At 54.6% G+C, this 25245-nt stretch overlaps 1 protein-coding gene across 1 annotated transcript in view; it reads left to right on the plus strand.

Moving 5' to 3' along the window:
* The window catches only part of SFRP1 (secreted frizzled related protein 1), a 44330-nt gene that overhangs the window by 1506 nt on the left and 17579 nt on the right, over positions 1-25245 (plus strand). Inside the window, exon 2 of the mRNA XM_079909572.1 lies at positions 4747-4824. Coding sequence (XP_079765698.1) covers positions 4747-4824 — 78 coding nt within the window. The remainder of the gene's footprint in view (positions 1-4746; positions 4825-25245) is intronic.

The following is a 25245-nucleotide window of genomic DNA, read 5'->3' on the forward strand; positions in this document are numbered from 1 at the left end:
TTCTCTCATTTACACAAATCCTCAGGTAATTAGAAAGATAAAATTGTCATTAGCTCATGGCTCAGCTCCCCTTGGGGAGCGAGGCTCCGCAGATTGGAGGCTTTCCTAACAGCCCCAGGGATGAGCCGGAGGTACTTCTCTGAAACCCCTTCCACTTAAAGGGCAGTTCTTGGTGGGGGGGGGGGGGGAGGAAAAACCATCCCGGGGAGGCAACAAAACAGAACGAAACAAGTTAACAAGCAAATAAACCAAAACAAAACCCCACAGAACAAACAAGCCAACGAAAACAACCCAGCACTGTGGCCTGACTTTTAGAGGAGTGAATTCAACCCCAAATTCTTCGGAAGCGGAGTTGAGGCTCAAAGAGGTGGAGGTCCATACCCAGGGCGCCGAGCAGAGCGGTCCGCATCCCAGGGGCTTTTGAGGAACGGGTTTAGGGTGGGGGGAACCTGCTCATGGCTGACTCAGTTCATCTCCAAGGGATACCAAAGCACAAAGGTCCCCCGAGGGGCGTACTCCCCAGAGTGAGGGTGGGGTAGTCCCGGGAAAGGGCACCCCGAACTTTGAATGCCTTGGCTTATTCCAGGGAAGGAGGAGGTGGTCCAGAGGGGCGGGTGTGGGGTGGCAGGTCTGGCGGGTGGGCAGGGCAGCGGCCCGCCTGCGGGGGCAAGGTCTGGGTCCCGCTGCTCCCCTTTCCTGGGGGTCTGCACAGAGTTCACCTTCGGGGAGGCGCAGCCCTTTGAGAACGGGAGCCGAGCCGTTACCTGGAGCGGACAAAGCGCTTTGTATTCTGTCCGCGTGGAACCCACGGGATTTTCCTTCTCCCCGTCGGCACTGCCGGCGGGCAGACTAGCCCAGCCCTGCCCCCGGAGGCCGCGGCCAGCTCTGCTGGGGCTGAGTCCACCCCCCAAGTGCCCCTTTCTGGTACAATCAGCGACAGAACACTTCTGAGGGGGAAGCCCTTCTGACGGGAAGGTAGGGGTGCTGGCTGGGCTGCCTACTTGTGAAGGGACGAGCATCCTCCACCTCGATGCCCCAAAGGCAGGGGTGGCGGGGTGGTGGTAGGGGACCAAACCCGGGCTCTCTTCTTGGAGGCTTCGACTCCTTGGCTGTGTCCCACCTGGCTGCTCCCAAAGTCTGCCCTTTGCACCATCTCCTCTCCTCCCTCCATCCCAGGAGCGCTCAGGTCGTCACCCTCCTGAGACCAGCTGCACACAGAGAACAGTCCCGTGTGGGACTTGGGATCCGGTCGTCCCCACCGAGTCTTTGGTGACAGGCTCTGGGGGAGGCTCCGCTCCTGCCCAGGACTGCGGCCCCTCAGTGGGAGGGACCCCCTATAGGAGTCAGTCCTCTGGGGCCGAGAGGCCACTGACTGTCAGCTGAGCCCGGAGGTGGGAGGGCTGTGTGTGTGTGTGTGTGTGTGTGTGTGTGTGTGTGTGTGTGTAGGGCAGGTGGAGACTGGTCCTTGTAACCTTACGGCTGGTGGCTCCAGCATCAGAACTGGTACTTTGGAGGAGACCAAGTATACATGCCCTACTTTTATTCTTTATTTCTTTTTATTCTGTAAACTTAAAATGGAATTTTCAAAGCAGCGGCATATCTTTGCATGCCGCAGGCTGGTTTCTGTTCACATACTTGGACAAGCACCGTTTGGGGGTATTGGGCAGGCCTTTGGGGCCGCATGTTATCAAAGATAAACTTGATAATGAGACTGAGTCAAAAGACACCCCCCCACACCCCCAAAGGCTTCAGCCCAAGCTGCTTCAGCATCTGTTATGGGAGAGGAAAAGTGTTCGTTTGTTTGTTTTCAGGAAAGTTATTTCTAAATCTTGCCCTTGCATTAGACCTGTACATTCCCAGGCCGATAAATTGTCGTTCCTCCTCCCAGCCAGGTTTTACTGATTCAAGCTCTGCGAACGAGCACATACCTTTAGTTTTATTTTGTTGTTGATTAGGCATGTTGTGCGTTAAAACAGCCTGGCTGTTTTAGTCACAGATTGCAGAGGCCACGGTACACTCATCCTTCCCGGGAGCCTTCCTTAGGGTCCCTTCCCTGTATTGAAGAGCTGGCCAGGCAAGACCTGCTCTGTGTGTGTGGGGTGTGTGTGTGTGTGTGTGTGTGTGTGTGTGCTGTGTGGGGGTGTGTGCCGTGTGCATGTGTGTGTGTGCTGTGTGTGTGCGTGTGTGTGTGCTGTGTGAGTGTGTTCTCTGTGTGTATGTGTGTGTGTGCTGTGTGGGGGTGTGTGCCGTGTGCATGTGTGTGTGTGCGTGTGTGTGTGCTGTGTGAGTGTGTTCTCTGTGTGTATATGCGTGTGTGCTGTGTGGGGGTGTGTGCCGTGTGCATGTGTGTGTGTGCCGTGTGTGTGTGCGTGTGTGCTGTGTGAGTGTGTTCTCTGTGTGTATGTGTGTGTGCTGTGTGGGGGTGTGTGCCGTGTGCATGTGTGTGTGTGCGTGTGTGTGTGCGTGTGTGTGCGTGTGTGCGTGTGTGTGTGAGTGTGTTCTCTGTGTGTATGTGTGTGTGTGCTGTGTGGGGGTGTGTGCCGTGTGCATTGATTTTTAAAAATCCACTTACTCTTGATTCCAGTGTTGGACTTTCCCGTCCTCTCCCTTAACTACTGATGAAACACAAAACGTTTTGGGTTTTGGTTCTTTTGCTTTAAACATTATTTTAAATACACCTTAAAACAGCCATTTAGTTCTGCCTCTCCGATGGATGACTGGGTGGATTTCTCCTGCTCGGGCCGCTCGCAGGGCCCCCCAGCACGATCCAGAGAGGCCACAGATTAACAGCGCCCTACACAGTCTAGAGCTGCTCCACAGTCGGCTGTGGGTGGGGGCAAGCCGTGCGAAGGCGCAGAACTCACTGCAGCCAGCTCCTGCCCGGCTGGGAGACGCTGAGGGCCGAACGTAGCTGAGCCCAGGGCGCCAGTCGGATAGGGGAACTCAGAGCGTCTAGACAAGGTGATGTGAGCGAACAAGGGGAATCCGGTGTTTGTATTCAGATAGTCCTGCCCTGCAGGTTGTTTGGTCAAGGTCACATTCGTAGAACTTTGCAACGTGATAACTTCCACTGAAAAAAAATAACCCAAACAAGGAAAGCCCCAAAGCACAGTCCACACTCCCGAAGTAGATACCACGGTCCTTCCCACATTGCGGGATTTCCTTTCTGTTTTTCTCCCCGTGGAAGCAAGAACCATGATGCAAAATTCTGGGTGAGTTTTTCCCTTTTGTCAGAAACACAACCTCTGGAATCCGATCTTAAGTTCTGGCTGAAAAGCACATTTTCAGCATCCGGGTCAAAATATAGCCCCATGGTCTCCTGCTCGGGGCGTGGCTGTGGTTCTTGCTGCAGGACTCTGGATGGAGTGCGGCCCTGGGCACAAAGTAAAGGTGGGACAGGGATCTGTCAGTAAAGACTAAGGTGTACGGCCTCTGCTGCGCCTCGCAGGGACCCTGCTTGGAAGTGGGGCAGGGGGGTCGCGCATCACCTTCCCGGAGCTGGGGACCAGCTGCGTCCTGGGGGCAGCACTGGCCCCGGAGGGCTGTACAGCTCCCTTCTCATCCACCGTGGGAGGCTCTGCCTGTTTCTCTGAGCCATAGAAGTGCTCGAAGGTGAAGGAGATGCCGCCAGAGGAGCCACGAAGACGGAGGGGGAGGAAGAGGATGAAGAGCCTGAGTCGGAGCGAAGGTCACTCAGCGCCCCATCCTCCCTGGGGGTGACTGCTCCCCCCCCCAGCGTGGCCGGGCATGGCCTCCACCAGTGCTGCCGAGGTGGAGGACCCTTAGAATGTGCTCTTGCTTTCCCGCATCATGGATAAAACTCCAAGTTGTCTGATAGATGATGGAGGTGACGGTGGGATGGCAGCGGTGGTGCCAAGCCACCTTCCCTTCTGGCGATCCCACTGGGCCGCTCTCTCCCTGCCCTTCCACGGAGCCCCCTTACCTCCCAGGGGTCTCTCCAGCATCAGCAGCATTTGGCTGGGAGGACCCGCTGGCCCTGGCCTCCGAGGCCTCCCCCTCCCCCGGGGCCTCAGCTGCCCCCGGTGGCCCCCATCCCTGCAGCAGACACACCTCCTCTTCAAAGCCCTTCACAGTGTGAAAACGCCTCCAGAGGGTCTCTCCCATGTCTCGCCAAGTCCTTCCCTTGGGCAGCAGGGCTGGTGCCGTTCCCAAGCCCCCACCAGCTTCTCCTGCTTCCCGCCCCTGGCAGGAGCTCGCTGCAATCGCCCTTCTGGGGAGGGGTGTTCAGGGCCTGTGGTTGGAGTTTGTGAGTCGGGCTGATTTTCTTTCTTGGCTCCTGGAGAGCTGGTCGGACGGATCGGCCATCTTTTGGGGAGTTTGGGAACAGGAAGTGGGCAGGAATCAGAGGAGGGTATTTCAAGGAGAGGGGAGAAAGAACTGGGGGGCAAACAACTGGGGTAGAAGTGTTTGGTTACAAGTCAGCTTCTCCTAGGGACCCACCACATCCATCAAACCACGACTCAGGACCCGCCCCATCCAGCCCCACATCATGTTGGTTTTCATAGTTGTACCATATTCAACAGCTCTAGTCCCCAGATTTTCAAGAAACTATGCGTCTGTTTTGGTCTCCAGGACTCGTCTTTTCTCAAGTTGCCCTATCAGGAATTCCAGAAGACCTTTAACTCCTTCCAGCCTGGTCCCTGGGCTGATCCGGGCCCCAGGGGCAGGTCCTCCCCGCGTTCCACCGCAGTCACTCAGCTCCTGTTCTCCCCTTGCCCTTCCTAGGCACGACGGTGTGTCCTCCCTGTGACAACGAGCTGAAATCTGAAGCCATAATCGAGCATCTCTGTGCCAGCGAGTTTGGTAAGAAAGCGTCCCTGGCCGCCTCCGGGAGGTTGGGCATCCCTGGCTGCTCCCATTCTGCATCCGTGGTGCAGAGCCTGTGGGAGCATCTTTTTGGAGATGTGTATTCTCTCCCTCCATCCTCCCCGGACGGCTGCTGTTCTCAGGCAGATGGAAGGCCAGATAGGATGGGGAGCCGGCCGGTTTTTATGAAAGTCAAACTTGGCTTCTGTTCTTCCGTGTGTGGGATCACTCGGCAGGTTTGGGGGGACCTTCTCGAGGAGTGGAGGGAGGCAGGCTTGGGGAGAGCTGTAGAGGAGCTGGGGGAAACCGGGCGGCTTGGGCTGGCCTCTCGGCACAGCTCTTCTTCCATCCACCCCTAGGTGTCAGCACCACTCTGCCCAGGATCTGGGAGGGGAGTCTCCATGCGCTTAGGGCATTGCCGGGGCGGGCGGGTAGTGGGTGCGGCGGCTCTCAGGTCCTTCCAGGCCAGGAAACTGACAATCCCACAGTGAGGGGTTTTCCTTCCCTTCCTCGCAAATCACTCCGGGCTAAAAGGCAATTCTGGATGAGCCCTTGCAGCCCTAGGAGAAGGGCTGGATGTGGCCCTGGGGGCTGATCTCAGGGAGCCTCTCAGGGACGGTACCCGGTAGTCTGCCCCGCAGAAGACCGAGCTTCACACACCGTGGGAGGCTGTCCTCTGGAAAAATAGACGTGAACTGCATCCTTTTGAAGGGCCGACTCCCTCCAGCCTCTATTGTATATGGGTGCTGAGAAGTGCCTGCCGCCAGGCCTGCTTTGCCAAGGACAGGTTCTCACGATTCTGGCCATTGTGTCCCCGAGGCTGGATTTCTTACAGAATTCCTCCCAGGGAAAGCATGATGGTAGGTAACGTGAGTGTTTACGTCCATCCAGGGCTACCTACTCCGGGTTTTCACTAACCAAGCATAATAAAGTACGTGAAAGGGCCTCGTGCTGGCAAAGTGCCGTGTTGGAGAGCTGCACACGTGTATGTGCGCACTTGTAAGCTGAAGGAAATGGTACATGTGACAGGTGTAGTCTCAGGTATTTGTCATTGTGACTGAAGGCGGGAAGTGGCGAATTCTGACCCTTTGCCACGGAGAGCTTCTTGAGAATGCACACGTTTTTTAGTGCCTTATTTCTGCATTGAGTATCTCTCCCTGCCTTCTTGGTTCTTGGTGAATGACCGCTGGGACGATTTCGTCTCCCAAGCATTCCACTGCTTGTGTTTGAGTCACATCCTTTGTTCTGGTTGCCATTTTAAATGAACTCAGATAAATTGTAGAGGGACCTGCAGCAATGTTCCCAAACTCTGATGACCCTTCCGTCTGACGGCGGTGACACTTGCTTGTTGACGCTCACACCCTTGCTCCATCAAGGGGAGCCCAACGCCCGGCGAGGCTGGCAGGTCTCTGCGGCAGAGTCTGCGCGGCCCCAGCCTGTCCGAGTCACAAGCTTTCCTTCCGCAAACGGCGCGAGATTCCTTCCCAAAGAGGCATTTGGGCATCGAGAAAAAGGCCAGAAATAAAATCTCTCAGAAGTCCTGATGAGAAGCCTTTTGCTGCGTGATTGGCGGGGGGGGGGGGGGGGGGGGGCAGGAAGAATCTGCTCGGGGGGCCGGAGGCAGTGTGGATAATACTCAGGGGCCACCTTTAGATTTCACTGACCCTCTTCCGATAGTGTAAATCACCACACTCACTTTTAGAAGTCGACTCCCTGACGTTTCAGCAACTCCAGGCAATCGTATTAGAGCCCACTCTGAAAGGTAATATATTAGCTGATGTTCTACGTTCAGATGACTTCTCCCGGGATGACTTCTCCTGGGACTGCGTGTGCGGAGGACGCGACTCAGATTCAGTGTGTCCAGTCATTGACTGAGCCACGCGTCCAGTCGGTCACTCAACATTTCTTGAGTGCAGAGCTCTGTGCTAGATACCGTGTCCTCAAATACGGACCTAGAATAGACGAAAATTTCATTAAAGAAATTTCTTCACCCCGACCAAGCACGAATCGGTGATTTCCTAGAGAATCGTGGTGTCATAGAACTCACCGCCTGAAGGGGGCGCCGTGGAGACTCCAGGCGAAGGATGTTCGGCAGCCCTGAGAAGAGAATCTGCACCTTCTCGTTCAGATTCTCAGTAACCCACCAATCTGCTTTTGTTGGGGGCTTTAGTGGCAACTTGTTAAACTAGAGCCGTTCGCTAGACATGGGCTGAAGAAGCAAACCTTGGGAAAGAATTTGAGTGTGAAGGTTGACCTTTGGGTGAAGGGGAAAGGTGTGGAGGGGGCTGCGGTAAGCCTACTGGGGAGGGACAGCCTCTCCCCGCGGCAGTGGCTCCCTGCGTGCAGGCGCCAGGGGTGTATCTTATTTTAATAACCAGTCAGGGCCTGGGCAATCTGATTGGCTGTTTGGGACTGTGTTCCTTTCACCGGGAGATTATCTCCTTCTTGAGTTCCTAGAACTTTTGAATTCTCCTGGATCCTCCAGGTCATCCTATCAAGTCCACTTATTTCACAAATAAGGCGTCTGACTTGCCCCACTGGAGTTCTTTTACTCGCTGTCATGCTGCCTTCCCCCCTTAGGAGAAGATGAACAGCCGCTGGGCTCCCTCCTGGAGGCATTTATCTCCTCCTTGCTTGGGTGTCCTGGACGCCAGGCTTCTTTATCTGAATGCAGGAGAGACTTTTATGGGTTTTCTGTGTGTCATGGTCTCATAAGGCAGTAAATAGGATTTTTTTTTCCTTTCTCTCTCTCTCTCTCTGCAGGGGCTGAGCTCAGCTCTGCCCTTCTCGGCACCCTGGAGAATGCAGCCTTGTTGAGAAACTTGTTTCCTAGCTCAGCTCATTTCAAGTAAGGGAGGTAGTCAGCCACGCTGATGGGATTCAGTTAAGAGACAAAGAAATGCAGCAGGGCAAGCTGACACACAACAGAGAAGAAAAAGAATGCTTTACTCCCTACTCCAGGGATCAAACTTTGCTTTAAGCGGCCCTGACATCCCCTGTGGGAAGACATCAGGTTGTTGGAAGGCTCCCTGGGAACTCCAGGAACAAGGGGTGCTTTCCTTCTGGGTCAGCACGCCCTCGCCCTCTCCTGCCAGTGCGTCCTCAGACCCCTGCCGCCCCCGTAGAGCTGGGCCTGCCCGGTCTATCACCGGCTCCCCGGGCGGCACAATTTTTTAAAAAATTATTTATTTATTTTTGGCCGTGTTGGGTCTTCGTTGCTGCGCGTGGGCTTTCTCCTAGTTGCAGTGAGCGGGGGCTACTCTTCTATGCGGTGCGCGGGCTTCTCATTTCGGTGGCTTCTCTTGTTGCAGAGCACGGGCTCTAGGTGCGTGGGCTTCAGTAGTTGTGGCACGAGGGCTCAGTAGTTGTGGCGCATGGGCTTAGTTGCTCCGCAACATGTGGGATCTTTCCGGACCAGGGCTCGACCCCGTGTCCCCTGCATTGGCAGGCGGGTTCTTAACCACTGCGCCGGGCGGTGCATTTTTAACTCTCTGGCAGGTCTGCTTGGTTCTCTCCACCCCTGCACTGTACCTCCTCAGTTCAGAGCACATATTCTGCCCCCAGCAGGGAAAAGCCTCAGTAGAAACACCTGTGGGCTGATGCTCAGGAATGCAGCTGGATCAGCCTGGATCAAGCACCAGATGTGTGACGGCCAGAAGTTAGACGGTGCAAAGTCTGTGGATTCAACATGGCGGCCAGGCTGCCTGCTGGGCTTCAATGAGAACACCGGCCCTGCTGCTTGTTTCCTCGCTGCTTTTCCTGCTCCATGACAGCAGGGTGCTGCTGTTCTCCCTTCGACGGGTCAATATATTATTTGCAAGCTGCCACACTAATAATCCTGCTGTTAACAACTCAGCACCCATAACTGTCTTTCCTTCAGCTCAGCTTATCCCAGGGGTGGGGGATCTGATTTATAATGGCTGTGCGGTTAGGATCCTGCCTCTGGCCACTCTCTGTAGCTTCTGGATCTGTAAACACCCTTGAGCTTTCCTGGTAGAAATGTGTGGGATAATATACTTCTGCTAAGACAGTTCAGAGCTTCCTCTTGTACTGGCTTCTCCTCTTTTTTTTTTTTTTTGAGAGTTCAGGTTCTCCTTTTTTTTTTTTTTTTTGAGTTCAAGTGGCCACTTCTTTAGCCCAGTATTTTCTGGTTGTGGAAAAGGATTTCTTGGCCCCTAGAAATTTTCCTTGCCTTCTGGAAGTATTTTTTTCCCCGTTTATAGGTTTCCTCATAAAGAGTAAAACTGTACACTGCAACACTAAACTGAGTCAAAGAGGAAAGAGAAAAAAATTGGCTCTCACCATTAGTGTTTGGGAGTATTTCCTAGAAGAAGCATTCTCGGCGGTTTCTGGACCTTCACTAATTTGTTCTCACTCTGGCTCACTCTGCTTTCAAGGTGTTTTGGCTGGGCTGCTGTTTGGAGGTGCATTGTTTGATTTCTTGCATAAAGGAGGCTCAGCCTTTCCAAACTAAACCTTGGGTTTCCTCCCACAGAGGAGGAGATGGTAGCTGCCAGCACGGTAATTGCAACATCTGTAAGCTGCTTGAGAGCAGAATCTGTCTCTGATACCATATTTTACCTAACGGTAAGACACCCATTGATCGCGGGATACACCATCCATCACGGGAGATGCCCCGCCCACAGAGAAAACATACTTCACATTAAAATGTGAAGAGAATCTGTGTCTTAGAATGAACAAAACAAGGCCTGTGTGTAGTTAAATCGTCCTTGGTATGGTGTCTTATCCGCGGTAGGCATAAAATAAAAGTTCGTTGGGCATGTGTGTGAATGATAGTGTGTGGGCAAGGTAGGGAGATGGAAATTCGCCTTTTTTTTTTTTTTGAGTGGTTTAATTTCCAGTTTATTTTCTGTTAAAGTAACTACAACCTGGTTTTATGTTGCATCATCTTAAAATTCACAAAGATGAATAATATAGGAATTTTTAAATCCAAAAATATTATAATAGTACGCATCTGAGTACAAATCCTAGATTTTCTACAGTGTGCATGGAAATGCCTTTCCTTAATGTTCACAGTTGTTAAATGGGAACAAGTACATTTATATCACAAGATTAGGTTGTATTTAAGTGAGAAAAACAATGTAAAAATTATGTAATATTAAAATGTTCCCAGATGACTAGCAATTGGGATAATTTAGACTTACTTTTTAACTTATTGTATGGGTCGCCTGTTTTTGACCTAACCATTGTATATCCTCCTTTTTCACTATTATCCCATTCCACTAGTACTTATGGAAAACCGGTGAATAGACGATATTATTCTGGCAGTAGACGCACCTTGTAGGCAAAAAGTAACAGAGCATTGGTTTTATTTTGTTTTCCAGTTTTCTTTCTTTTTTTTTTTAATGAAGTATAGTTGATTTACAATGTTGTGTTAATTTTGGCTGTACAGCAAAATGATCCCGTTATATATATACATCTTTTAATATTCTTTTCCGTTATGGTTTATTATAGGATATTAAATATAGCTCTCTGTGCTGTACAGTAGGACCTTGTTGTTTATGGCTTTCCTTTTTTGTAAAAGGAGAAAACGTCTTTCCAAACGAGTATGTGTAACTTGTTTATTAAATTCGAGGGAAACTGCATCCCTGTTTTGGGTGACTGAGTGTATATGTTAAAAAAAAAAAAAAAAGCCCTAATATCTAGAAATCTAGTTCAGTCAAAGTAAAATTAAATAGACAGAGGAAGGAACTGTAACCCCGGGGTGGAGTTGGTAGGCTGAAAACAACTGGTTTTTATTGTCAGTGAAGGTCTCTAAAATACACAGCCCATCCACAGATCTGGAAATAGTTGGAAGGAGCTGTATGGCATTTCCCATTCAGGGAAACACGGGGTCAGAGCTTTAGGTGCCCTGGAAATGCCACTCCCAGCTCGTGGCCTGTGGCCCATCCTAAATCCTTTGCCCATGATGGGGGGGGCTTGTTCCGTGCAGAGACCACTGCTGAACCCTTGAGGGCCTTTGAAGCCCTCCCATGGGCTGGGTGGGTCATGGTGGCGATTCCACGGCCTCCCAGTGGAGAGCTGGGGGCCTGGCTGGGGGAATCGAGCCCCGGGCAGTTCGGGCCGAGATCCCATGGGGACCACTCTGCGCTCTGAAGCCATGTTGAGGCTCCGCGAGGAAACGCTGGGAAAAGAGCCAGGTTTCCCCCTCTGGTGAGCACTCTCTGCGCGTTTAATTCTCTCTTGGCTGTACCTGGCAGGACGATTCTTAGATAAGGCAAATGTCAATAGGAGCACTTTGCTTTAGCATACTTGGCCCTGAGAAAGGACCCAGAAACCCAGGATCCACGGGTGGAGGCGGCTCCCCTGGAGCTGAGTTCATCTCTCCCTCTGCCCCTATACGTACGCCGGGCAACACTGGGAAATCTCAGAACCTCTCCAGGCCTCGGTTTCCCTGCGAGGTGACACTAATACCCAGCATCGGTTTTAGTGAGGAGCAGATGAGCTGGTGTAAGGAGCCCAGCCCTGGGCCCCGCACACCCGCTGGACTCACTACCTGTTCATCCTGGGGGTCTTGGCAAGGACGGGTGGCCCAGCCCTCTGTTCCCAGCAGACGAGGCCTCCCTTCTCTAGAGGAGCAGGATGCGCAGCTCCAAGGCTCTCAGTTGACACCTCCCCCGAGCCGAATCCTGTTTCCAGCCCTTCCCGGTCTCACATCCTGCTGGAGTCGTTGCTTTCTTTGACCCAAGGCACGTGGCGGGGTGGGGGGGGGCATGTGACTGCTCCCTCTTTGTCGATGAGTCCAGCTCCGAAGAGGTTATTCCTTGGGACGGTCAGTTGCCAGACCGCTGGGTTTGGGTGCCCTTTGACGTGCCCTCCAACCTGCCATTCCGTGATTCTCCTGTTGAGTGGCCCCGCCTCACTGCCTTCCCCTCCTTTTAAAAAAAAACTTATTGTGATGAAATATACATGACATAAGATGCACCCCTTTTTTTTTTTTTTTTTTTTTTTTTTTGCGTTACGCGGGCCTCTCATTGTTGCGGCCTCTCCCGTTGCGGAGCACAGGCTCCGGACGCGCAGGCTCAGCGGCCATGGCTCACGGGCCCAGCCGCTCCGCGGCATGTGGGATCCTCCCTGACCGGGGCACGAACCTGTGTCCCCTGCATCGGCAGGCGGACTCTCAACCACTGCGCCACCAGGGCAGCCCAGATGTACCCTTTCAATCCTTTTTAGGTGTATAGCTCAGTGGCATTAAGCGCATTCACACTGTTGTGCCGCCATCGGCACCATCATCTTTGGCGATTTTTCTTCATCCCAAACTGAAACCCGGCACCCAAACGCTAACTGCCCTCCTCCTTCCCCCCAGTTCCCAGGAACCGCCACTGTACTCTCTGTCTCTGACTTTGACTATTCCAGGTACCGCGTGTAAGTGGAAGCCTGCACTGTTTGTCCTTTTGTGTCTGGCTTATTTCACTTAGCATCATGTCCTCCTTATCATTTGATGTGTATATAAACGGTCATGGAGAAGGGAAGCCAAGGGAAGGGTTTACCCTCAAGTTCACCTCTGTTCCCTGGAGCCTTTCTGGGGGTGGGTGGAGAAGGAGGGGCGTAGAGATGAGCTGAAACAAGGGGGGCTGCTCGCGCATTTCTCTGGGTGCTGCTTTGCTCCTCCGTACCCCTTTGTCATTCTGAAGATCTGCTGAGCTGGATGGGACCTCAAAGATCAGCCAGTGCAGGGCGCTCAGCTTACAGATGGAGGAAAATAAGACTCAGATAAAGGAGTTAGTCATCAGATTGCCCAAGGCCACTCTCTGCCTGGCATCCCTTACCGGTTTTGTTCCCAGCAGCTCTTAGCTGGGTAGCCAGTCTGGATTCCACACCCTTCTTCCTTCATGTCCCCTCATGCCCATCACATTCCCATCCTGCCAGGAATGGGAGACGAGGCTCTCTGGGAAGGGGCACTGGATGCTCTCAGAGTTTGCCGGGTATAAATGGACTGATGCCTGTGCCTGACACAGGGAAAGAGCTCGGCGATCGTTGGTTTCTTTGTGGAGGGGCAGGCGGTGCTGTTGCATAGAAAGAACATAGGCTTCAGGCCAGACGGACTTGGATGAAATTCCACCCTTATAAGCTGAGCGGCCACGAGAAAGTCTCTTAACCTCTCTGAGCCTGTCTCCATCACCTGTGGATGGTGATTCCTGTGTGACTGTGTTGGGAGGAGAATTGGGTCAGTCAAGCATGTTCAGTTCCTGGAACATGGCGCCTGCTCCAGCCATAACCATTATTATCTCTTCTTATTGGAAAGAATTGTTTCAGGATGGAAACTGGCCTCGGTAGGAGGATGCAAGCACTAATAAAACCAGCTTGCTTGGCACAAAATGTTAGGAAATGGAATGGAATGTCCTGATGAATTTCTGGTTAGTAGAGGATTAAACTGGAGAAATCTTTTACAAACCCCACTGGGGAAAACTTTAAAAGGCTGATGCGGCTTCCAGGTGCTGAAGTTCACAAAACCAAAACCAAACCAAAACCAAACCAAAAGCAACCCTCTAAATACCAGAAGTGAGACAGTCCGGGCTTTAGTGAAATGACACCCTAGAGTCACTGTAAAAACTGGAAGTCATCGGACAGTGATGACCGCAGAATACGTAGCGCTTGGATTGAGTATTTGCTGATTCTAGGACACGCCCACTGAACTTTGTTCTTTTGTTTTTGAGTGATTTTCAGAAATCTTATTCCTGATATGAGTTTTTCTGCTCATAATTTATCGGGTCTAAGAGAGACCTTAGAGGCGTCCGTGTTGTCCCCTCCTCCCAAGCACTGTCTCTGGGGCAGTTTTCACGTTTTTTCCAGCAGCTGTGATATTTGTGATATGCACTCCCGTGAGCCAAAGAAATAGGCCATATTCAGAAGCAAGTGAGCATTTAAGTATTGGCAGGTTTCTTCCAGTTTTTCAGAAATGAGCCAGCAGCTCCAATCTGTATTTATTTTTCAAAGGAGAGCAAATGGCCAAAGAGATGTCAGGCCCTCGCCCTGCCCCAGCCTGCGTGGAGCAGCCAATTAAACGTGCATTAACTTTGGAAGGCTTCTCAAAGCCCTATAGATTGCACTTGAAATCTTTGTTTAGTCTTTCAGGAACACTGTCACATGGATGATTTATCAAAGAAAGTTGTTTATCTGCCAGTAAAATAAACTCTGGGCCTGTTCAGACGAAGATTTCCCGTGAATTTCTACCAAGGTAAACACTGGGAACTGGCAGATTGCAAATTCTGTGTGAAAGCCAGACGCATACAATAAATATTTGAGCTACAGATCTGCTGTGTCAGAGGCCCGGCCTGTCACCAGCACTGTCACTCCCGCCGTGCCCCGGAGGACCTGGCCCTGCAGCCGGGCCGGTGGGCTGCCAGGCCCAAGGACTGCCCCTGCTGCGTGGGCCTCCCTGGGCTCGAGTGCCACTGAGTGTGGCACAGGGAACTTCCTGGTTCAGAGGGGGCAAGCCTCAGTCCGGCTTCCCTCTGCATCACACCGACAGCCCGTCCAAAAGTGGCCACCTTAGTTTTCTTTGCAAATAGACATTTGTTGAACCAAATTGGCAGGAGTCTGGGGCGTGTTGAATGATTTGGGAGCTGGGGCCGGGGCATGGTGGTCGGGGGTGAAATCACCTTGAAGATTCTGCTGAGTTTGAAGGATGGGGGCGGAGGGCTGAGATGCTTTCCCAGGGTCTCTGGCTCTGCTCGTTGGGGGTTGTGAGAGCTCCATTTAGGAATAAAGGGGGAAGATCCAGCCCTGTGAGGGCGGCACAGGCACGTGTGCCCAGGACCTGTCTGAGGGAGGGAGGGAATGAACGGATGAATGGTGATGATGGAATGAGAGGAAACGGAGCCTTCTAGGTCTTTCTGAGGGAGACAGTACAGCGGCTATCTAGAGTGGCTTTTCAGGGAGGGGCTGCTGGGTTATATACTGCTTGTTCCCAGACAGCCCTGGAGTCTGGAGTTTCTGGGTCACCCTGGTCTTGGGGTCCTCATGGAAGGCTGCGTTTGAAGGGGTTTGTGGGTACCACCTCTTATTTAGGCACCATCCTGGGTCCTGCTCATCCTGATTTCCTTGGTGGGTCAGGGAGGGGAAGCAAGGACCCTAGAAGAGATGATGTCACCTGCGAGGGCTTTGGGGGTCGGGGTCAGGGCTCACGTTTGAGGATGGAGAGGAAACGGTGCTGGTCTTCCACGGCTGGAGGAGCCGTGGGTGTGTAAGGCCCGGCGTCCGGACAGCTCCTCAGGGATTTATGTGCAGGTACTGGGTGCTTGCTGGCCTGTGGGTATTTAGGGGAATAAAGGAGTATTTCTTCAGGGCAGGAATTGAGGGAAATCCTTTACAACAGATTCTGAAAGGATGTCTGTGAGTTGCAAAGAGATGCCGAAATAGGACTTTGGCAGAGGGAAAATTAGGAACCAGCTTCCCTAAACGACGCTCTGTCTCATTCAGGCAGGAGAACCAAGAGGGATTTTCTTCCGTCAGCATTTTCCCTGGGACGTTTCCTCTGGGAGTTCCTCAGACGTGCTCTCTGCTCTTTGTGAGCCCTTTGAAAATGAGTTCACACTGGTGTGTCTCTCACTGCAGATCCAGCTGGCTTCTGGAGGCGGCTTTAGGGCTGAAGGAAGTCCCCACCGCCGTGGCTATGGCCGCAGAGCTAGAATCGGGGCCTGGGATAAGCACGTGAAACCCGTCAGGCTCCACTGGGGCCTCTCGGACCCAGGTCTGTGTCTGTGGCAGGGACGGCCTGTGCTCCTTCCCGTGGCCTCAGCTCCGCATCAAGTCCTGAACAGATCTGAGGGCCTGGAGGATGAGGCAGGCCAGAGCCAGGCTTGTCAGTCCCTCTTCTCTTGCTTTAGTGCTGGGTTCCAGCTCTCAGGCCTGTAGGAGGGCAGGGTCTCCCGCGGGGGTTGGATACATCCAGGGCGGCTCCCTAGAGTAGATGAAGATTAATGGAGAAATTCAGGGAAGGCATCCTGGTGTCAGGAGGTGAGGGCTGGGAAAGGAGTTAAGACTCAAAACAAATAGTACTTTAAAAAAAATTTTTTTTAATTTATTTTATTGAAGTATAGTTGATTTACAATGTTGTGTTAATTTCTGCTGGACAGCAAAGGGACTCAGTTGTACATATATATACGTTCTTTTTCATATTCCTTTCCATTATGGTTTATCACAGGATATTGAATACAGTTCGCTGTGCTCTACAGTAGGACCTTGTTGCCCATCCATTCTCTATATAATAGTTTGCATCTGCTAATCCCAAACTCCCACTCCATCCCTCCCCCACCCCCTCCCCCTTGGCAACCGCAAGTCTGTTCTCTGTGTCTGTGAGTCTGTTTCTGTTTCATGGATACGTTCATTTGTGTCATATTTTAGATTCCACATATAAGCGAGATCATATGGTATCAAATAATACTTCTTAAGTTGACAAAACCCGATTCAGGTAAATCCGCACAGGTAGAGAAGGTCATCTGTTGGTTCAGGCAGCTGACTCGGCGTCCTGTTAGGACTCGCTTCGGCCGAAACCCAGGGACTCAAGGGCTGAGTTGAGGTGTGAGGAAGGAGGTGGTCTTTCTGATTCCAGGTTCCCCGCTGGTAGGATGCTGGGGCCCCAGAGGGAGCAACAGCCGGAGTGAGCAAGTGTGTTCCAGGGGTGACCCAACCAGCATGTCTGTGGGTCCGAGTCAGGGATCCTGCCAGCGGGGCATGGCTGCAGGGGGAGTGTGGCAGTCTGCCCTGGGCGACTGAGCCTACGAAGACAGCCTCTAACTTCATGTCAACTACAGCGGCTTCCACGAAAGGGAGGGGGCTGACTAGAGAGTCATGGCCTGGCCTTTGTTCTGAGATGCGGAGGCTCAGATGCCCACAGCGTGCCAGGTGCCAGCTAGCACCCAGCCTCTAGGGTGACAGCTCCTTTACTCTTGGCATGCATTCGTTTAAAAACAGGCATATGACGTGTGCGTGTGTTTTCTTTTGAAAAGTCTAACGATCGCAGAAGGTGGGCAGTCTTGCACAGATTTGATCCTACAGACGATTGTTGGGCTTCTGCTGAGGACACGGCCCTGCTTATACTTTAAGCTACGTATGCTGACTTTGGGATCGACAGACATCCAGAGACAGGAGTGTTTGTACTGTTTCTTCCCAGAGCCTGGGAGGAGGGGGGTCCGCACAGTCAAAGCCAAAGAGAGCGGCTGTCTCCTCTCTGCAGGTGCTCTGCCCTTGGCGAGGAAGGTCAGACCTCAGGCAGAAGATAGCTTTTACCTGTGCACATCAGGGGAGCTTTGTAGTGGGGGCAGTTCCGTCCATCCTTTCGTGTGCAGCCTTTCAAACTGCATTCTCAGTGAGAAGGCCTGCACTGAGCTGCCTTGAGGGGGCGAGTGGCCCACGTTATCAGGCCTCCATCCAGACGTGGTGGAGGTGGAGGGGGGTGTGGTGTGTTCGGGGGGCGGGGTTCTCTAGGTGACCTCATAGGAAGACCAGGGCCCCTCACCCTCCCTCTTCCTGGAGCCAGCTTGAGGCCAAAGCTTCATCTGGGGGCCTCCCCATGGGGCTTCTGTTCTGCCTCTCGGGACCTGGCACCCGCCAGTTCTGTGCCAGTCCATATGGTGTTCCCTGCCCTTGAGAGGGAAGTGAGTGGTTGACCCAGTCCCGCATTTGCGTTAGAGATGTCATAAATGCCGGCGGAATTGAAGGCTGTATCACGTGCAGACTCAGGAGCAGTGAGTGTGCACGACAGCGGTGTGCTTTCTACCTTCAGAAGGCTTACGGTCTGGAGGAGACAGAGGGGAGAAAACAGGCAAGTATAAGATCACGTCGTCAATGCTGAAATCCCTGTAACAGGTAAGCACTGGGGCCATGGGAGCACAGGAGAGGGAGCAGGTCTTCCTGGGGAGGGGTCGGGACAGCTCCAGAGAGGAGGCGCCTTGTGCTGTCCACTGAAGGATTGGTTGGAGTTTCTCACCAAAAAGATGGACATAGGAAGAATATTCTAAGTGGTAGACCCCTCAGAGACCAGGACACATAGGCATGACGTCCTCTGTATATGGGGGAGTGGTGATTCTCTTTGTGGACGGCTTATAAGGCGTATGGGGGCGGGTATCTAGAAATGAGATTGACAGCGTAGTCAAAAGTCAGCTCAGGGCCTTGAATGCCATGCTGAAGAAAGGAACATTTGTCTTGTTGGCAATGAGGGGCCAGGAGCCTATTTTAAAGTGAAGGGCTTGGGTGGAGAGCAGAGAGAGGAGGGGGGAGGGGGAGGAGGGAGAGGAGGAAGGGAGGAGGGGAGAAGAGGAAGGGGAGGAGGGACTGGGGTAGGGTGAGGATGAGGGGAGGGGAGGGGGGAGGAAGAGGGGGAGGAGGGAGAGGAGGGAGAGGAGGGGAGAAGGGGAGGAGGAGGAGAGGGAGGGGCTAGGGGAGGGTTAGGAGGAGGAGGAGGGGAGGAGGGGCTGGGGAGGGGGAGGAGGAGAGGGAGGGGGAAGAGGAGGGAGAGGAGGAGGGAGGAGGGGCTGGGGAGGGGGAGGGGGAAGAGGAGGAGGGGAGGGGGAAGGAGGGGGAGGAGAGGGGAAGGAGGGAGAGGAGGGGAGTAGAAGGGGAGGAGGAGGAGGAGAGAGAGGAGGGACTGGGGAGGGGGAGGGGAGGAGGGAGATGGGAGGAAGAGGGGGAGGAGGAAAACTGAAGGAGGAGGTGCTCATTCATCCAAAGCAATGATGTGCAGAGCCTCAGGTGTCAGGGGTGAGAGGTTTGGGACAAGAGGGCCTGTGGGCTCAGGGCAGCGCCGGCCGGTGCCGGGCCACCCACTGGAAGGCGCCGCTGTCGGCCGTTCTGATGAGGTTGGCACGCGGCTCGGGCAGCTGGGCAGGCCGTCTGCTGCGGTCAGGGCCCCGGGAGACCTCCGTTGGGGTGCGCGGGGCAGGAGCCCGAGAGTGTCATCAGCCCACACGCGGGTCACCGCCGAGCCGGTCATTCCCGAGAGCGGCGGTCGTTAGGAGCCGAGCCGATGTAAACTGCACACTTGCTCTCCAGACGTCGTTAGCGGCGGGCGGGCGGCACGCTTGGCGCCCGTGGAGCCAGGCCTGTGATGGTGGGGCCAAGTCACCCCGGAGGTCTGGGGCCTCCTGGAGGGGGAGGCAAGAGGGGCTGTGGCCACACGGGGGCGGGGGCGGGGGAGGCCTCGGCTGGGGTGCGAGTGTGGTTTGTGTGTGTGCGCGCGTCTGAGCGTGTGGGTAGGTCTGAGCGCGCTGATCTGTGCACAGCGTGTCTGCCTGGTGAGCGTGGGTTCCAGTCACCCCTCCGGGGGCTGAGTTTCCACGGCCGAGGTCAGGGGCCTCCTCCTTTCCCCGTCGCTCCAGAGAGACGCCTTCCAGAACCCGCCACCGATTCCCCAGACTCGGGAGGGCTCTGGAGCCTGGCAGGGATTTCTGGGCAGCAGGCGCGCCCAGGGCCATCTCTGCGGGTCGGCGAGCCCTCCTCCAGTCCCCGTGTTTTGTTTATCCCTCCAGATGCCAGCCGGGCTGATTCTGTTAGGTTTCAGTGTTTGCAGCAAGTCCACTTAGAACCGCTGCTTCTCTGGGCGAGAGCCACCTCCTCGGCAGATCCCAGCGGTTCGCAGGGGTTGTTGGGAAGGGCATGGTGTAATCCCTGGGATATGAAGAATCCATCCGGAGAAACGGGCACGGCCTGAGGTGTCATACAGGCCTGAGTCCGAGGCCTGGTCCCACCACCTACTGTGTCAGCTTGGGCAAGCCGCTTCACTGCTCCATGACTCAGTTTACCCACCTGTACACAAAACGCAACGATAAAACAAACTTAAACACTTCTGTGCGAGGAGATCGTGGGATGTGACAGACAATCGCCCCAATCCCGGAGTCCTGCGATGTGACCCAGCGCTGCCACTCGGCCAGGCGGTGACGTCTCTGAGCCTTTTCCTTAAGCAAGTTGAAGGGGTCACCCTGGGTGACCTCTGAGGCTCCTTGCAGCTCTGAAATCTTATGGTTTTGCTCCGCAAAACTCTGTGACTTGGTTTCTTGATAAATGTCTCTGCTGGCACCTCCCTGCTTGCTGGGGACCTGGGTCTCCATCTCAGGCGCGTGTGGAAGAGCTGAGAATTGAGCGGGAGGCCGTCGCGGAGGAGCTGGGTTGGGGTGCAGCTGTGGGACCCGCAGCCTGGGAGCGGCACTGGTCCACGGCAGGTCCGCATCCCCTGACGGGGCCTGGCTGGCTGCTGGGCACCCTGACCTCAGCCCCTCTCCTGGACGTGTCCCCCCATGCTTCCTCAGAAACCCAGGGACAGTGGGGACCCTCTCCACCTGTGCGGGGAAGACAGCCTGTTGGGAGACCAATCTGCAGGCACGGTGCGGGTGATTTCCAAGGAGGACTTTCCAAACCTCAGAACCGATTTTCTATTCCAGCCCCATGATTTGTCAGCCACGAGACTCTGGCCAACTCCAGTTCTCTGGGCCTCAGTTTTCTCACCTGTCAAATCGGGATAATTGTGTATACTTCTCAGAACTGGTGGATAGACCCCATGAGATTGTACCGATGTGTCCTGGAAAGGACACACTGCAAATCCACCCCAAGCCTGTGACCTTGGCCGCGGTCCCACGTGCCATCTTACAGCTCTGCTGGGCAACCCCGCGTGGCTGCTCTTCCCTAAAGCGTTTCTAACCTAAGCCACACACTTGGCTTTCCTTAAAAAAGAAAAAATAAAATGAATGCATTTTACAGATAGACCAGATCTGAACCAGGATACTTAATGGTGATGCTTTTCTCAGAGGAGCTTCACAGTAATTTTAGAGGTTATTAAAATACACACAGACTTCACCCCCCAGACATCTCTGGGGTCACAAGGGGAGCAAATCTTACCTGAAGACTAAAGTTCAAAGCATCAGGTGGAGAGGACACTCAGAATGTCTGGGGCGGAGACTTTGTGTCAGTCTTGTCCCTGAGAGGGGCCAGTGGCCATGGCAAGCCGGGTGCAGACAGGGCACCTCTGGGAGCCTCTGTCCCTCAGTGGCAAGTGACCCGGGGCTTTTACTGACGCCCTCTGCACTGACGCCGGCGTGTGGAGTGAGCACCCAACAGCCCTTTGGCCCGTGGCGGCCAATGCTGGGTGCTCCGCGTGGGCAGCAGCTTGAAGTGTCAGCAGGTAGGTTGTGAGCATCACACCTAGGTGCTACCGGGTCAAAGCTGGGTGTTTCCTGCTTTCTCTGGGGCCTGGTGATTCTCTTCCCACTTCCTCCTTCAAACGACAAGGCTGTGTTTGCCTCTCAGGACCACAAGTGCCAGGAGGACAGTGGCTGAGAGAACTGGGACTGGCTTGTCCAGCCAAGGGAAGTCGTGTGCTGTGTAGCTCAGGTAGAACCCGGCTTGCTGAGGAAACAAAACCTTGACCGACAAGGTGGTGGGGTCCCCCCTCCCCAGGGAGCCGTTCACAGACGGGATGGCCTCTTGCCTGCGGACCCGAGAGGGCTGCATCTGGCAGGAAGCAGGAGGATGACTTCTCCGGTCCTTCCAGCCCCACAGAGTCCGTGGTCCTCAGGGCACCTGCTGGCGGCACTCCTGCTGGTGGCTTCCCCAGGAAGGTGGCTGTGTTGGAGGGCGAACCTTCCTTCTCAGGAGGACCTCGCCTGATTTTCCAGAGGAAGGTGGAGGGACAGCCTGCGGCCTGGTCAAGTCACCCAGCAACCTGGGATGCCAGCCTCGAGTCCCCGCCCTCACGCGTAGACCCTTCAGGAGGGAAAGGCCGGCTCCGGTGTGCACAGTAGAACCTCGAAGCTGGTCCAGTTGCGTGTCTTTGTGGCGAAGACCAGACGGCTTGGAGCCCCTGACTCCCGGGGACCGGTCCTCTGGTTGCCAGGGAGGAGGCCGACAGACCTGGAATGAAGTGCAGGCCCGGGCGGGCCTCCCTCCTGCCCTTTCCTTCATGCAGGCGGGACATCTGGTCCACCCCCCGCTCCGGGTATCAGCTTTCCTGGGGACTTGGCTTTCCCAGTTGTGTAACTGTGTGTGTGTGAGGGTGTGTGTGCGAGGCGCTGGGGCAGCGGAGCCCGGGACCGGCTTCTCTGGAAGGACGGGGCTCCGTGGCTGGTGTGGGTTTGCTCGTGACTGACAGCTCTTCGCCTGCAGCCTTCTTTCCTTACAGACCTAATGTGTCTTCTGGCAGGTTTCCTTGTTCGAATTACTCAGGCCCCGCAGAGCACCGGTGCTTTCCTTGTCTTCTGCTCACCACCCCCATCTTGGTCCCCCCTTCCCGAGCGGGTTGGGGGGTGGAATCCGGTCTGGACCAGCTGAGAACTCTCTGTGCTCCTGCCTGGCCCCGGGGCCTTAGAATGAGGAACCCCAGCCAGAGTTGAGAAGCTTCCTGTTCCTCCCTGGGAGCCCTCAGCGTGGAAATTCCAGGCGGGCCCACACCCCAAAAAGCTCTGGCTCAGGAAGCCGACACGCAGCTCCTCGTGCAGTGGCCTGGAGGGTCCCTGGCGTTCCCCCGGGTCTGGCTGTCACGGGGGTGTGAGGCCTGAGAGCCCATTTCCCGGGCGGCTCTCTAATGAGGGTACGCATGGGAGTGCAGCCTGCCGTCCAAGCCGCTGACTCACCCCCAAAGGCCTCCAGAGGAAGGCAGGTCTGGGACTCACGAGGACAGGCCCCAGGATGGCTCAGTAAGAGTTTCCAGGACCGGAGGGGATAGAGTGCTGGGCCGCAGCCTGCTGTTCTGCCTGATGGGTGGTCCTGGGTCAGAGTGAGGGGCCAGGCTCTCCTTGAAGTGGTGGGGGGACTGGCAGAGGGACCTCTGGCCCCGGCTTTCCTCCTCCACTGCAGCCACGTTTCTTGGAGGAAGTGACAGATGTGAGAGCGAGCCGGGGTTGTCCTCAGCCCGGCTGCAGCTTGGTTTTCCGGTTTGGGGCATCTTGTTCTGGCCTTGGAGCAGGGGGAGGGTTGTTCGCATTCGGAGAGGAGGGAAGGGGACTGTGTGATTACATGCGGTGGGAGCCCGAGGGGCTGGGGGTCCTCTTTCCGAGACGGAGTGTGTGTTGAAGGACAGTGCTTGGGGCTCGAGGCGGGGGGCAGTGGGGGTCCTGGTTCCAGCTCTTGATGAGCCGGGTCCTTGTTTCCTCTCAGCCCCGTTCACTGATCTCTGGAAGAAGGCTTTGGCTGGATGGCCTCTTAAATCCCACGTCGCTCTCAGCATGTGCTGTGTCCTAACGTGGTGTTCTGTAAACACACACACCACGAAGCGGAACCTTTCTTCAAAGGAAATCTCACCCTGACTTCATCATAGAAACTGGTCCACGGGGGCCTCTACGCTGGAGGAGGGGGGCCTGGACCTGGGTTGGCCTGGGCACTTCTTACTCGCGGCGCATGACTGACCCTTACTCTTTTAAGAGGTTCCTGGGCGTGTGGAAGGGTGTCTGACCTCAAGGAAGAGGGGCTGTGATTATCCGATGAGACACTCGCTGTGTACTTTCTTCCTGGACGGACATTGGGGCCTTTACCCAGTGTCCCCTGGCCTGTCCCCTGTGGGTATGGACGATGACATTGGCGCCCACAGCGTGTGGCCCTGCCAGCCTGCACTTGCTGGGGTCCACCTGCTCACCAAAGGCGGGGTGCTCTCCAGGGGACGCTCTGGGGAGGCTCTGCTCCAGGGCCCTCTCCTGGCTTCTGTTGGCTGCCGGCAATCCCGGCATCCCTTGACTCATGGCTCCAGTCTCCGCTCTGTCTCCACGTGGCTCTTCTCTGGTGTCTGTGTCCTTTCTACTCTTCTTGTAAGGATACCAGTCGTTGGGTTTGGGATCCACCAAATCCAATGTGGCCTCATCCTAACTAATTGCATCTGAAAAGACTGCATTTCCAAGTAAGGTCATATTCTGAGGGTCCAGGTGCATGTGAATTTGGGGGCACGCTACTGAACTCTCCGTTACTCACTAGCTGTTGTCTTTTGAAAAACTGTAGCCTAAATCCTCTTGTCTTACAAGGTGAATGATAGTTGTACCGACTTTACCAGGTCTCTGTAAGGCCCTTAAGGATGATGCCTGACACTTGCGGTCAGTACCGGGGTCCCTAAGGTGGACTTGGGAGGTGGCAGCAGAGGGCGGTGGTCGTCAAAGGCGTGATGGAGTCGCAGACAAAGAAAGCCGGCTTCACGCGGTGAGTACCAATGCGCGAATTGTGGAAGGCATTTGTAAGGGATAAAAAGCCTTGTTGGTCTGGAGCACCTGGCCTGGCAGAGAAAATTCTAGATGTGAGATGGTGGCCTGCTGAGTGCCGTGTCACACACAGCAGGGCCTGGCTCCTGGTGGCCCCTGGGAAGCAGGGAGCAGCTCCATACAGCCTGGCTCTGTTGTTTAGCTGCTGGGGGCAGCGGTGTTACAAGGCTGATTTCTAACATTATAGGTGAGCTTGGGAATAGAACCGCCGAAAACCAAGAACCTCAAGGTGCAGCGTCTAGAGCATCAGAGGTGAGAGGATGTCTCCCGTCAGCCAAGCCAGGGAAAGTCAGCTGCAGATGTGGAGCAAGGTCGGCTCCCAAGGCATCTTTGGAACAGGTTCTAAAGGGTGGCGGGAGCGATCGTGGAGCCCCCTCTGTGCCCCTGGCCTGCAGTGCCCCGAGGGTCTCCAGCAACTCCACCCGAAACCCTCCAGCTGGATGGGTTTGCCCCAGCAGCTCATCTGAAGCGCTTTAGAAAATAAGGACCCTTTAAAAACCGTTTATTTGTTGAACGTGAGGCACGAGAACGTGAGGCACAAAATCTGCATTCACAGGAGGGAGGAACTTTGGAGAAATCGCGACTGGGGGAGATCAGAACTCAGAACGCCAGAGAACGGCCAGCAGCGTTGCCCAGGGGGCTGGGTCTTGAAACCGCATCTTTCCTCACTGGCTAGCAAATGAAATTCTTCATACAGAGAGTGTGTCAGCCCCTCGGGCTACCAGGAGTAATTAGTCACGCATGCAGGCCGTGTTAAGGATGGTTTCACTGCAAACCCTCAATTTACGACAAATTGGCACTGTAGCTGTTGGGTGTACGGTGTCTATACGTCTGTCCACCAAAGATCAAAACGGGTGCTGACAGGTGACAAGGTGCCTCCTACGTAGTACCAGCTTATCTGCAATGGCTGGGTGGTGGCCGCGAGCTCGAGCATTCTGGGTCCTGAAGTGTCTGTGCTGGTGCCGGAGCTCTGATCGTAGGCCGGGTGACATTCGTCTTCCACCATCCCTGGTCAGTGGCGGTGACATCAGTCCCCGATGCCTGGCGCGTGAGCAGGGCGGTGACCTCCGTTCTTGGGCAGATCCGGGGGGACCCGCCCAGCTTCCCGACTCCTCCTGCTTCGTCCCAGCTCTGGGGGGACAACTGGGGGCAAGTGAGTGTGTGGGCTCAGAGGGTCAGCCCTCTTGACCTCTGCCAGTGAAGGGCACGCCTGGCCAGGGAGCCAGAT

Source organism: Stenella coeruleoalba, assembly GCF_951394435.1.
Source record: "Stenella coeruleoalba genome assembly, chromosome: 21".
Lineage (NCBI taxonomy): Eukaryota > Metazoa > Chordata > Mammalia > Artiodactyla > Delphinidae > Stenella > Stenella coeruleoalba.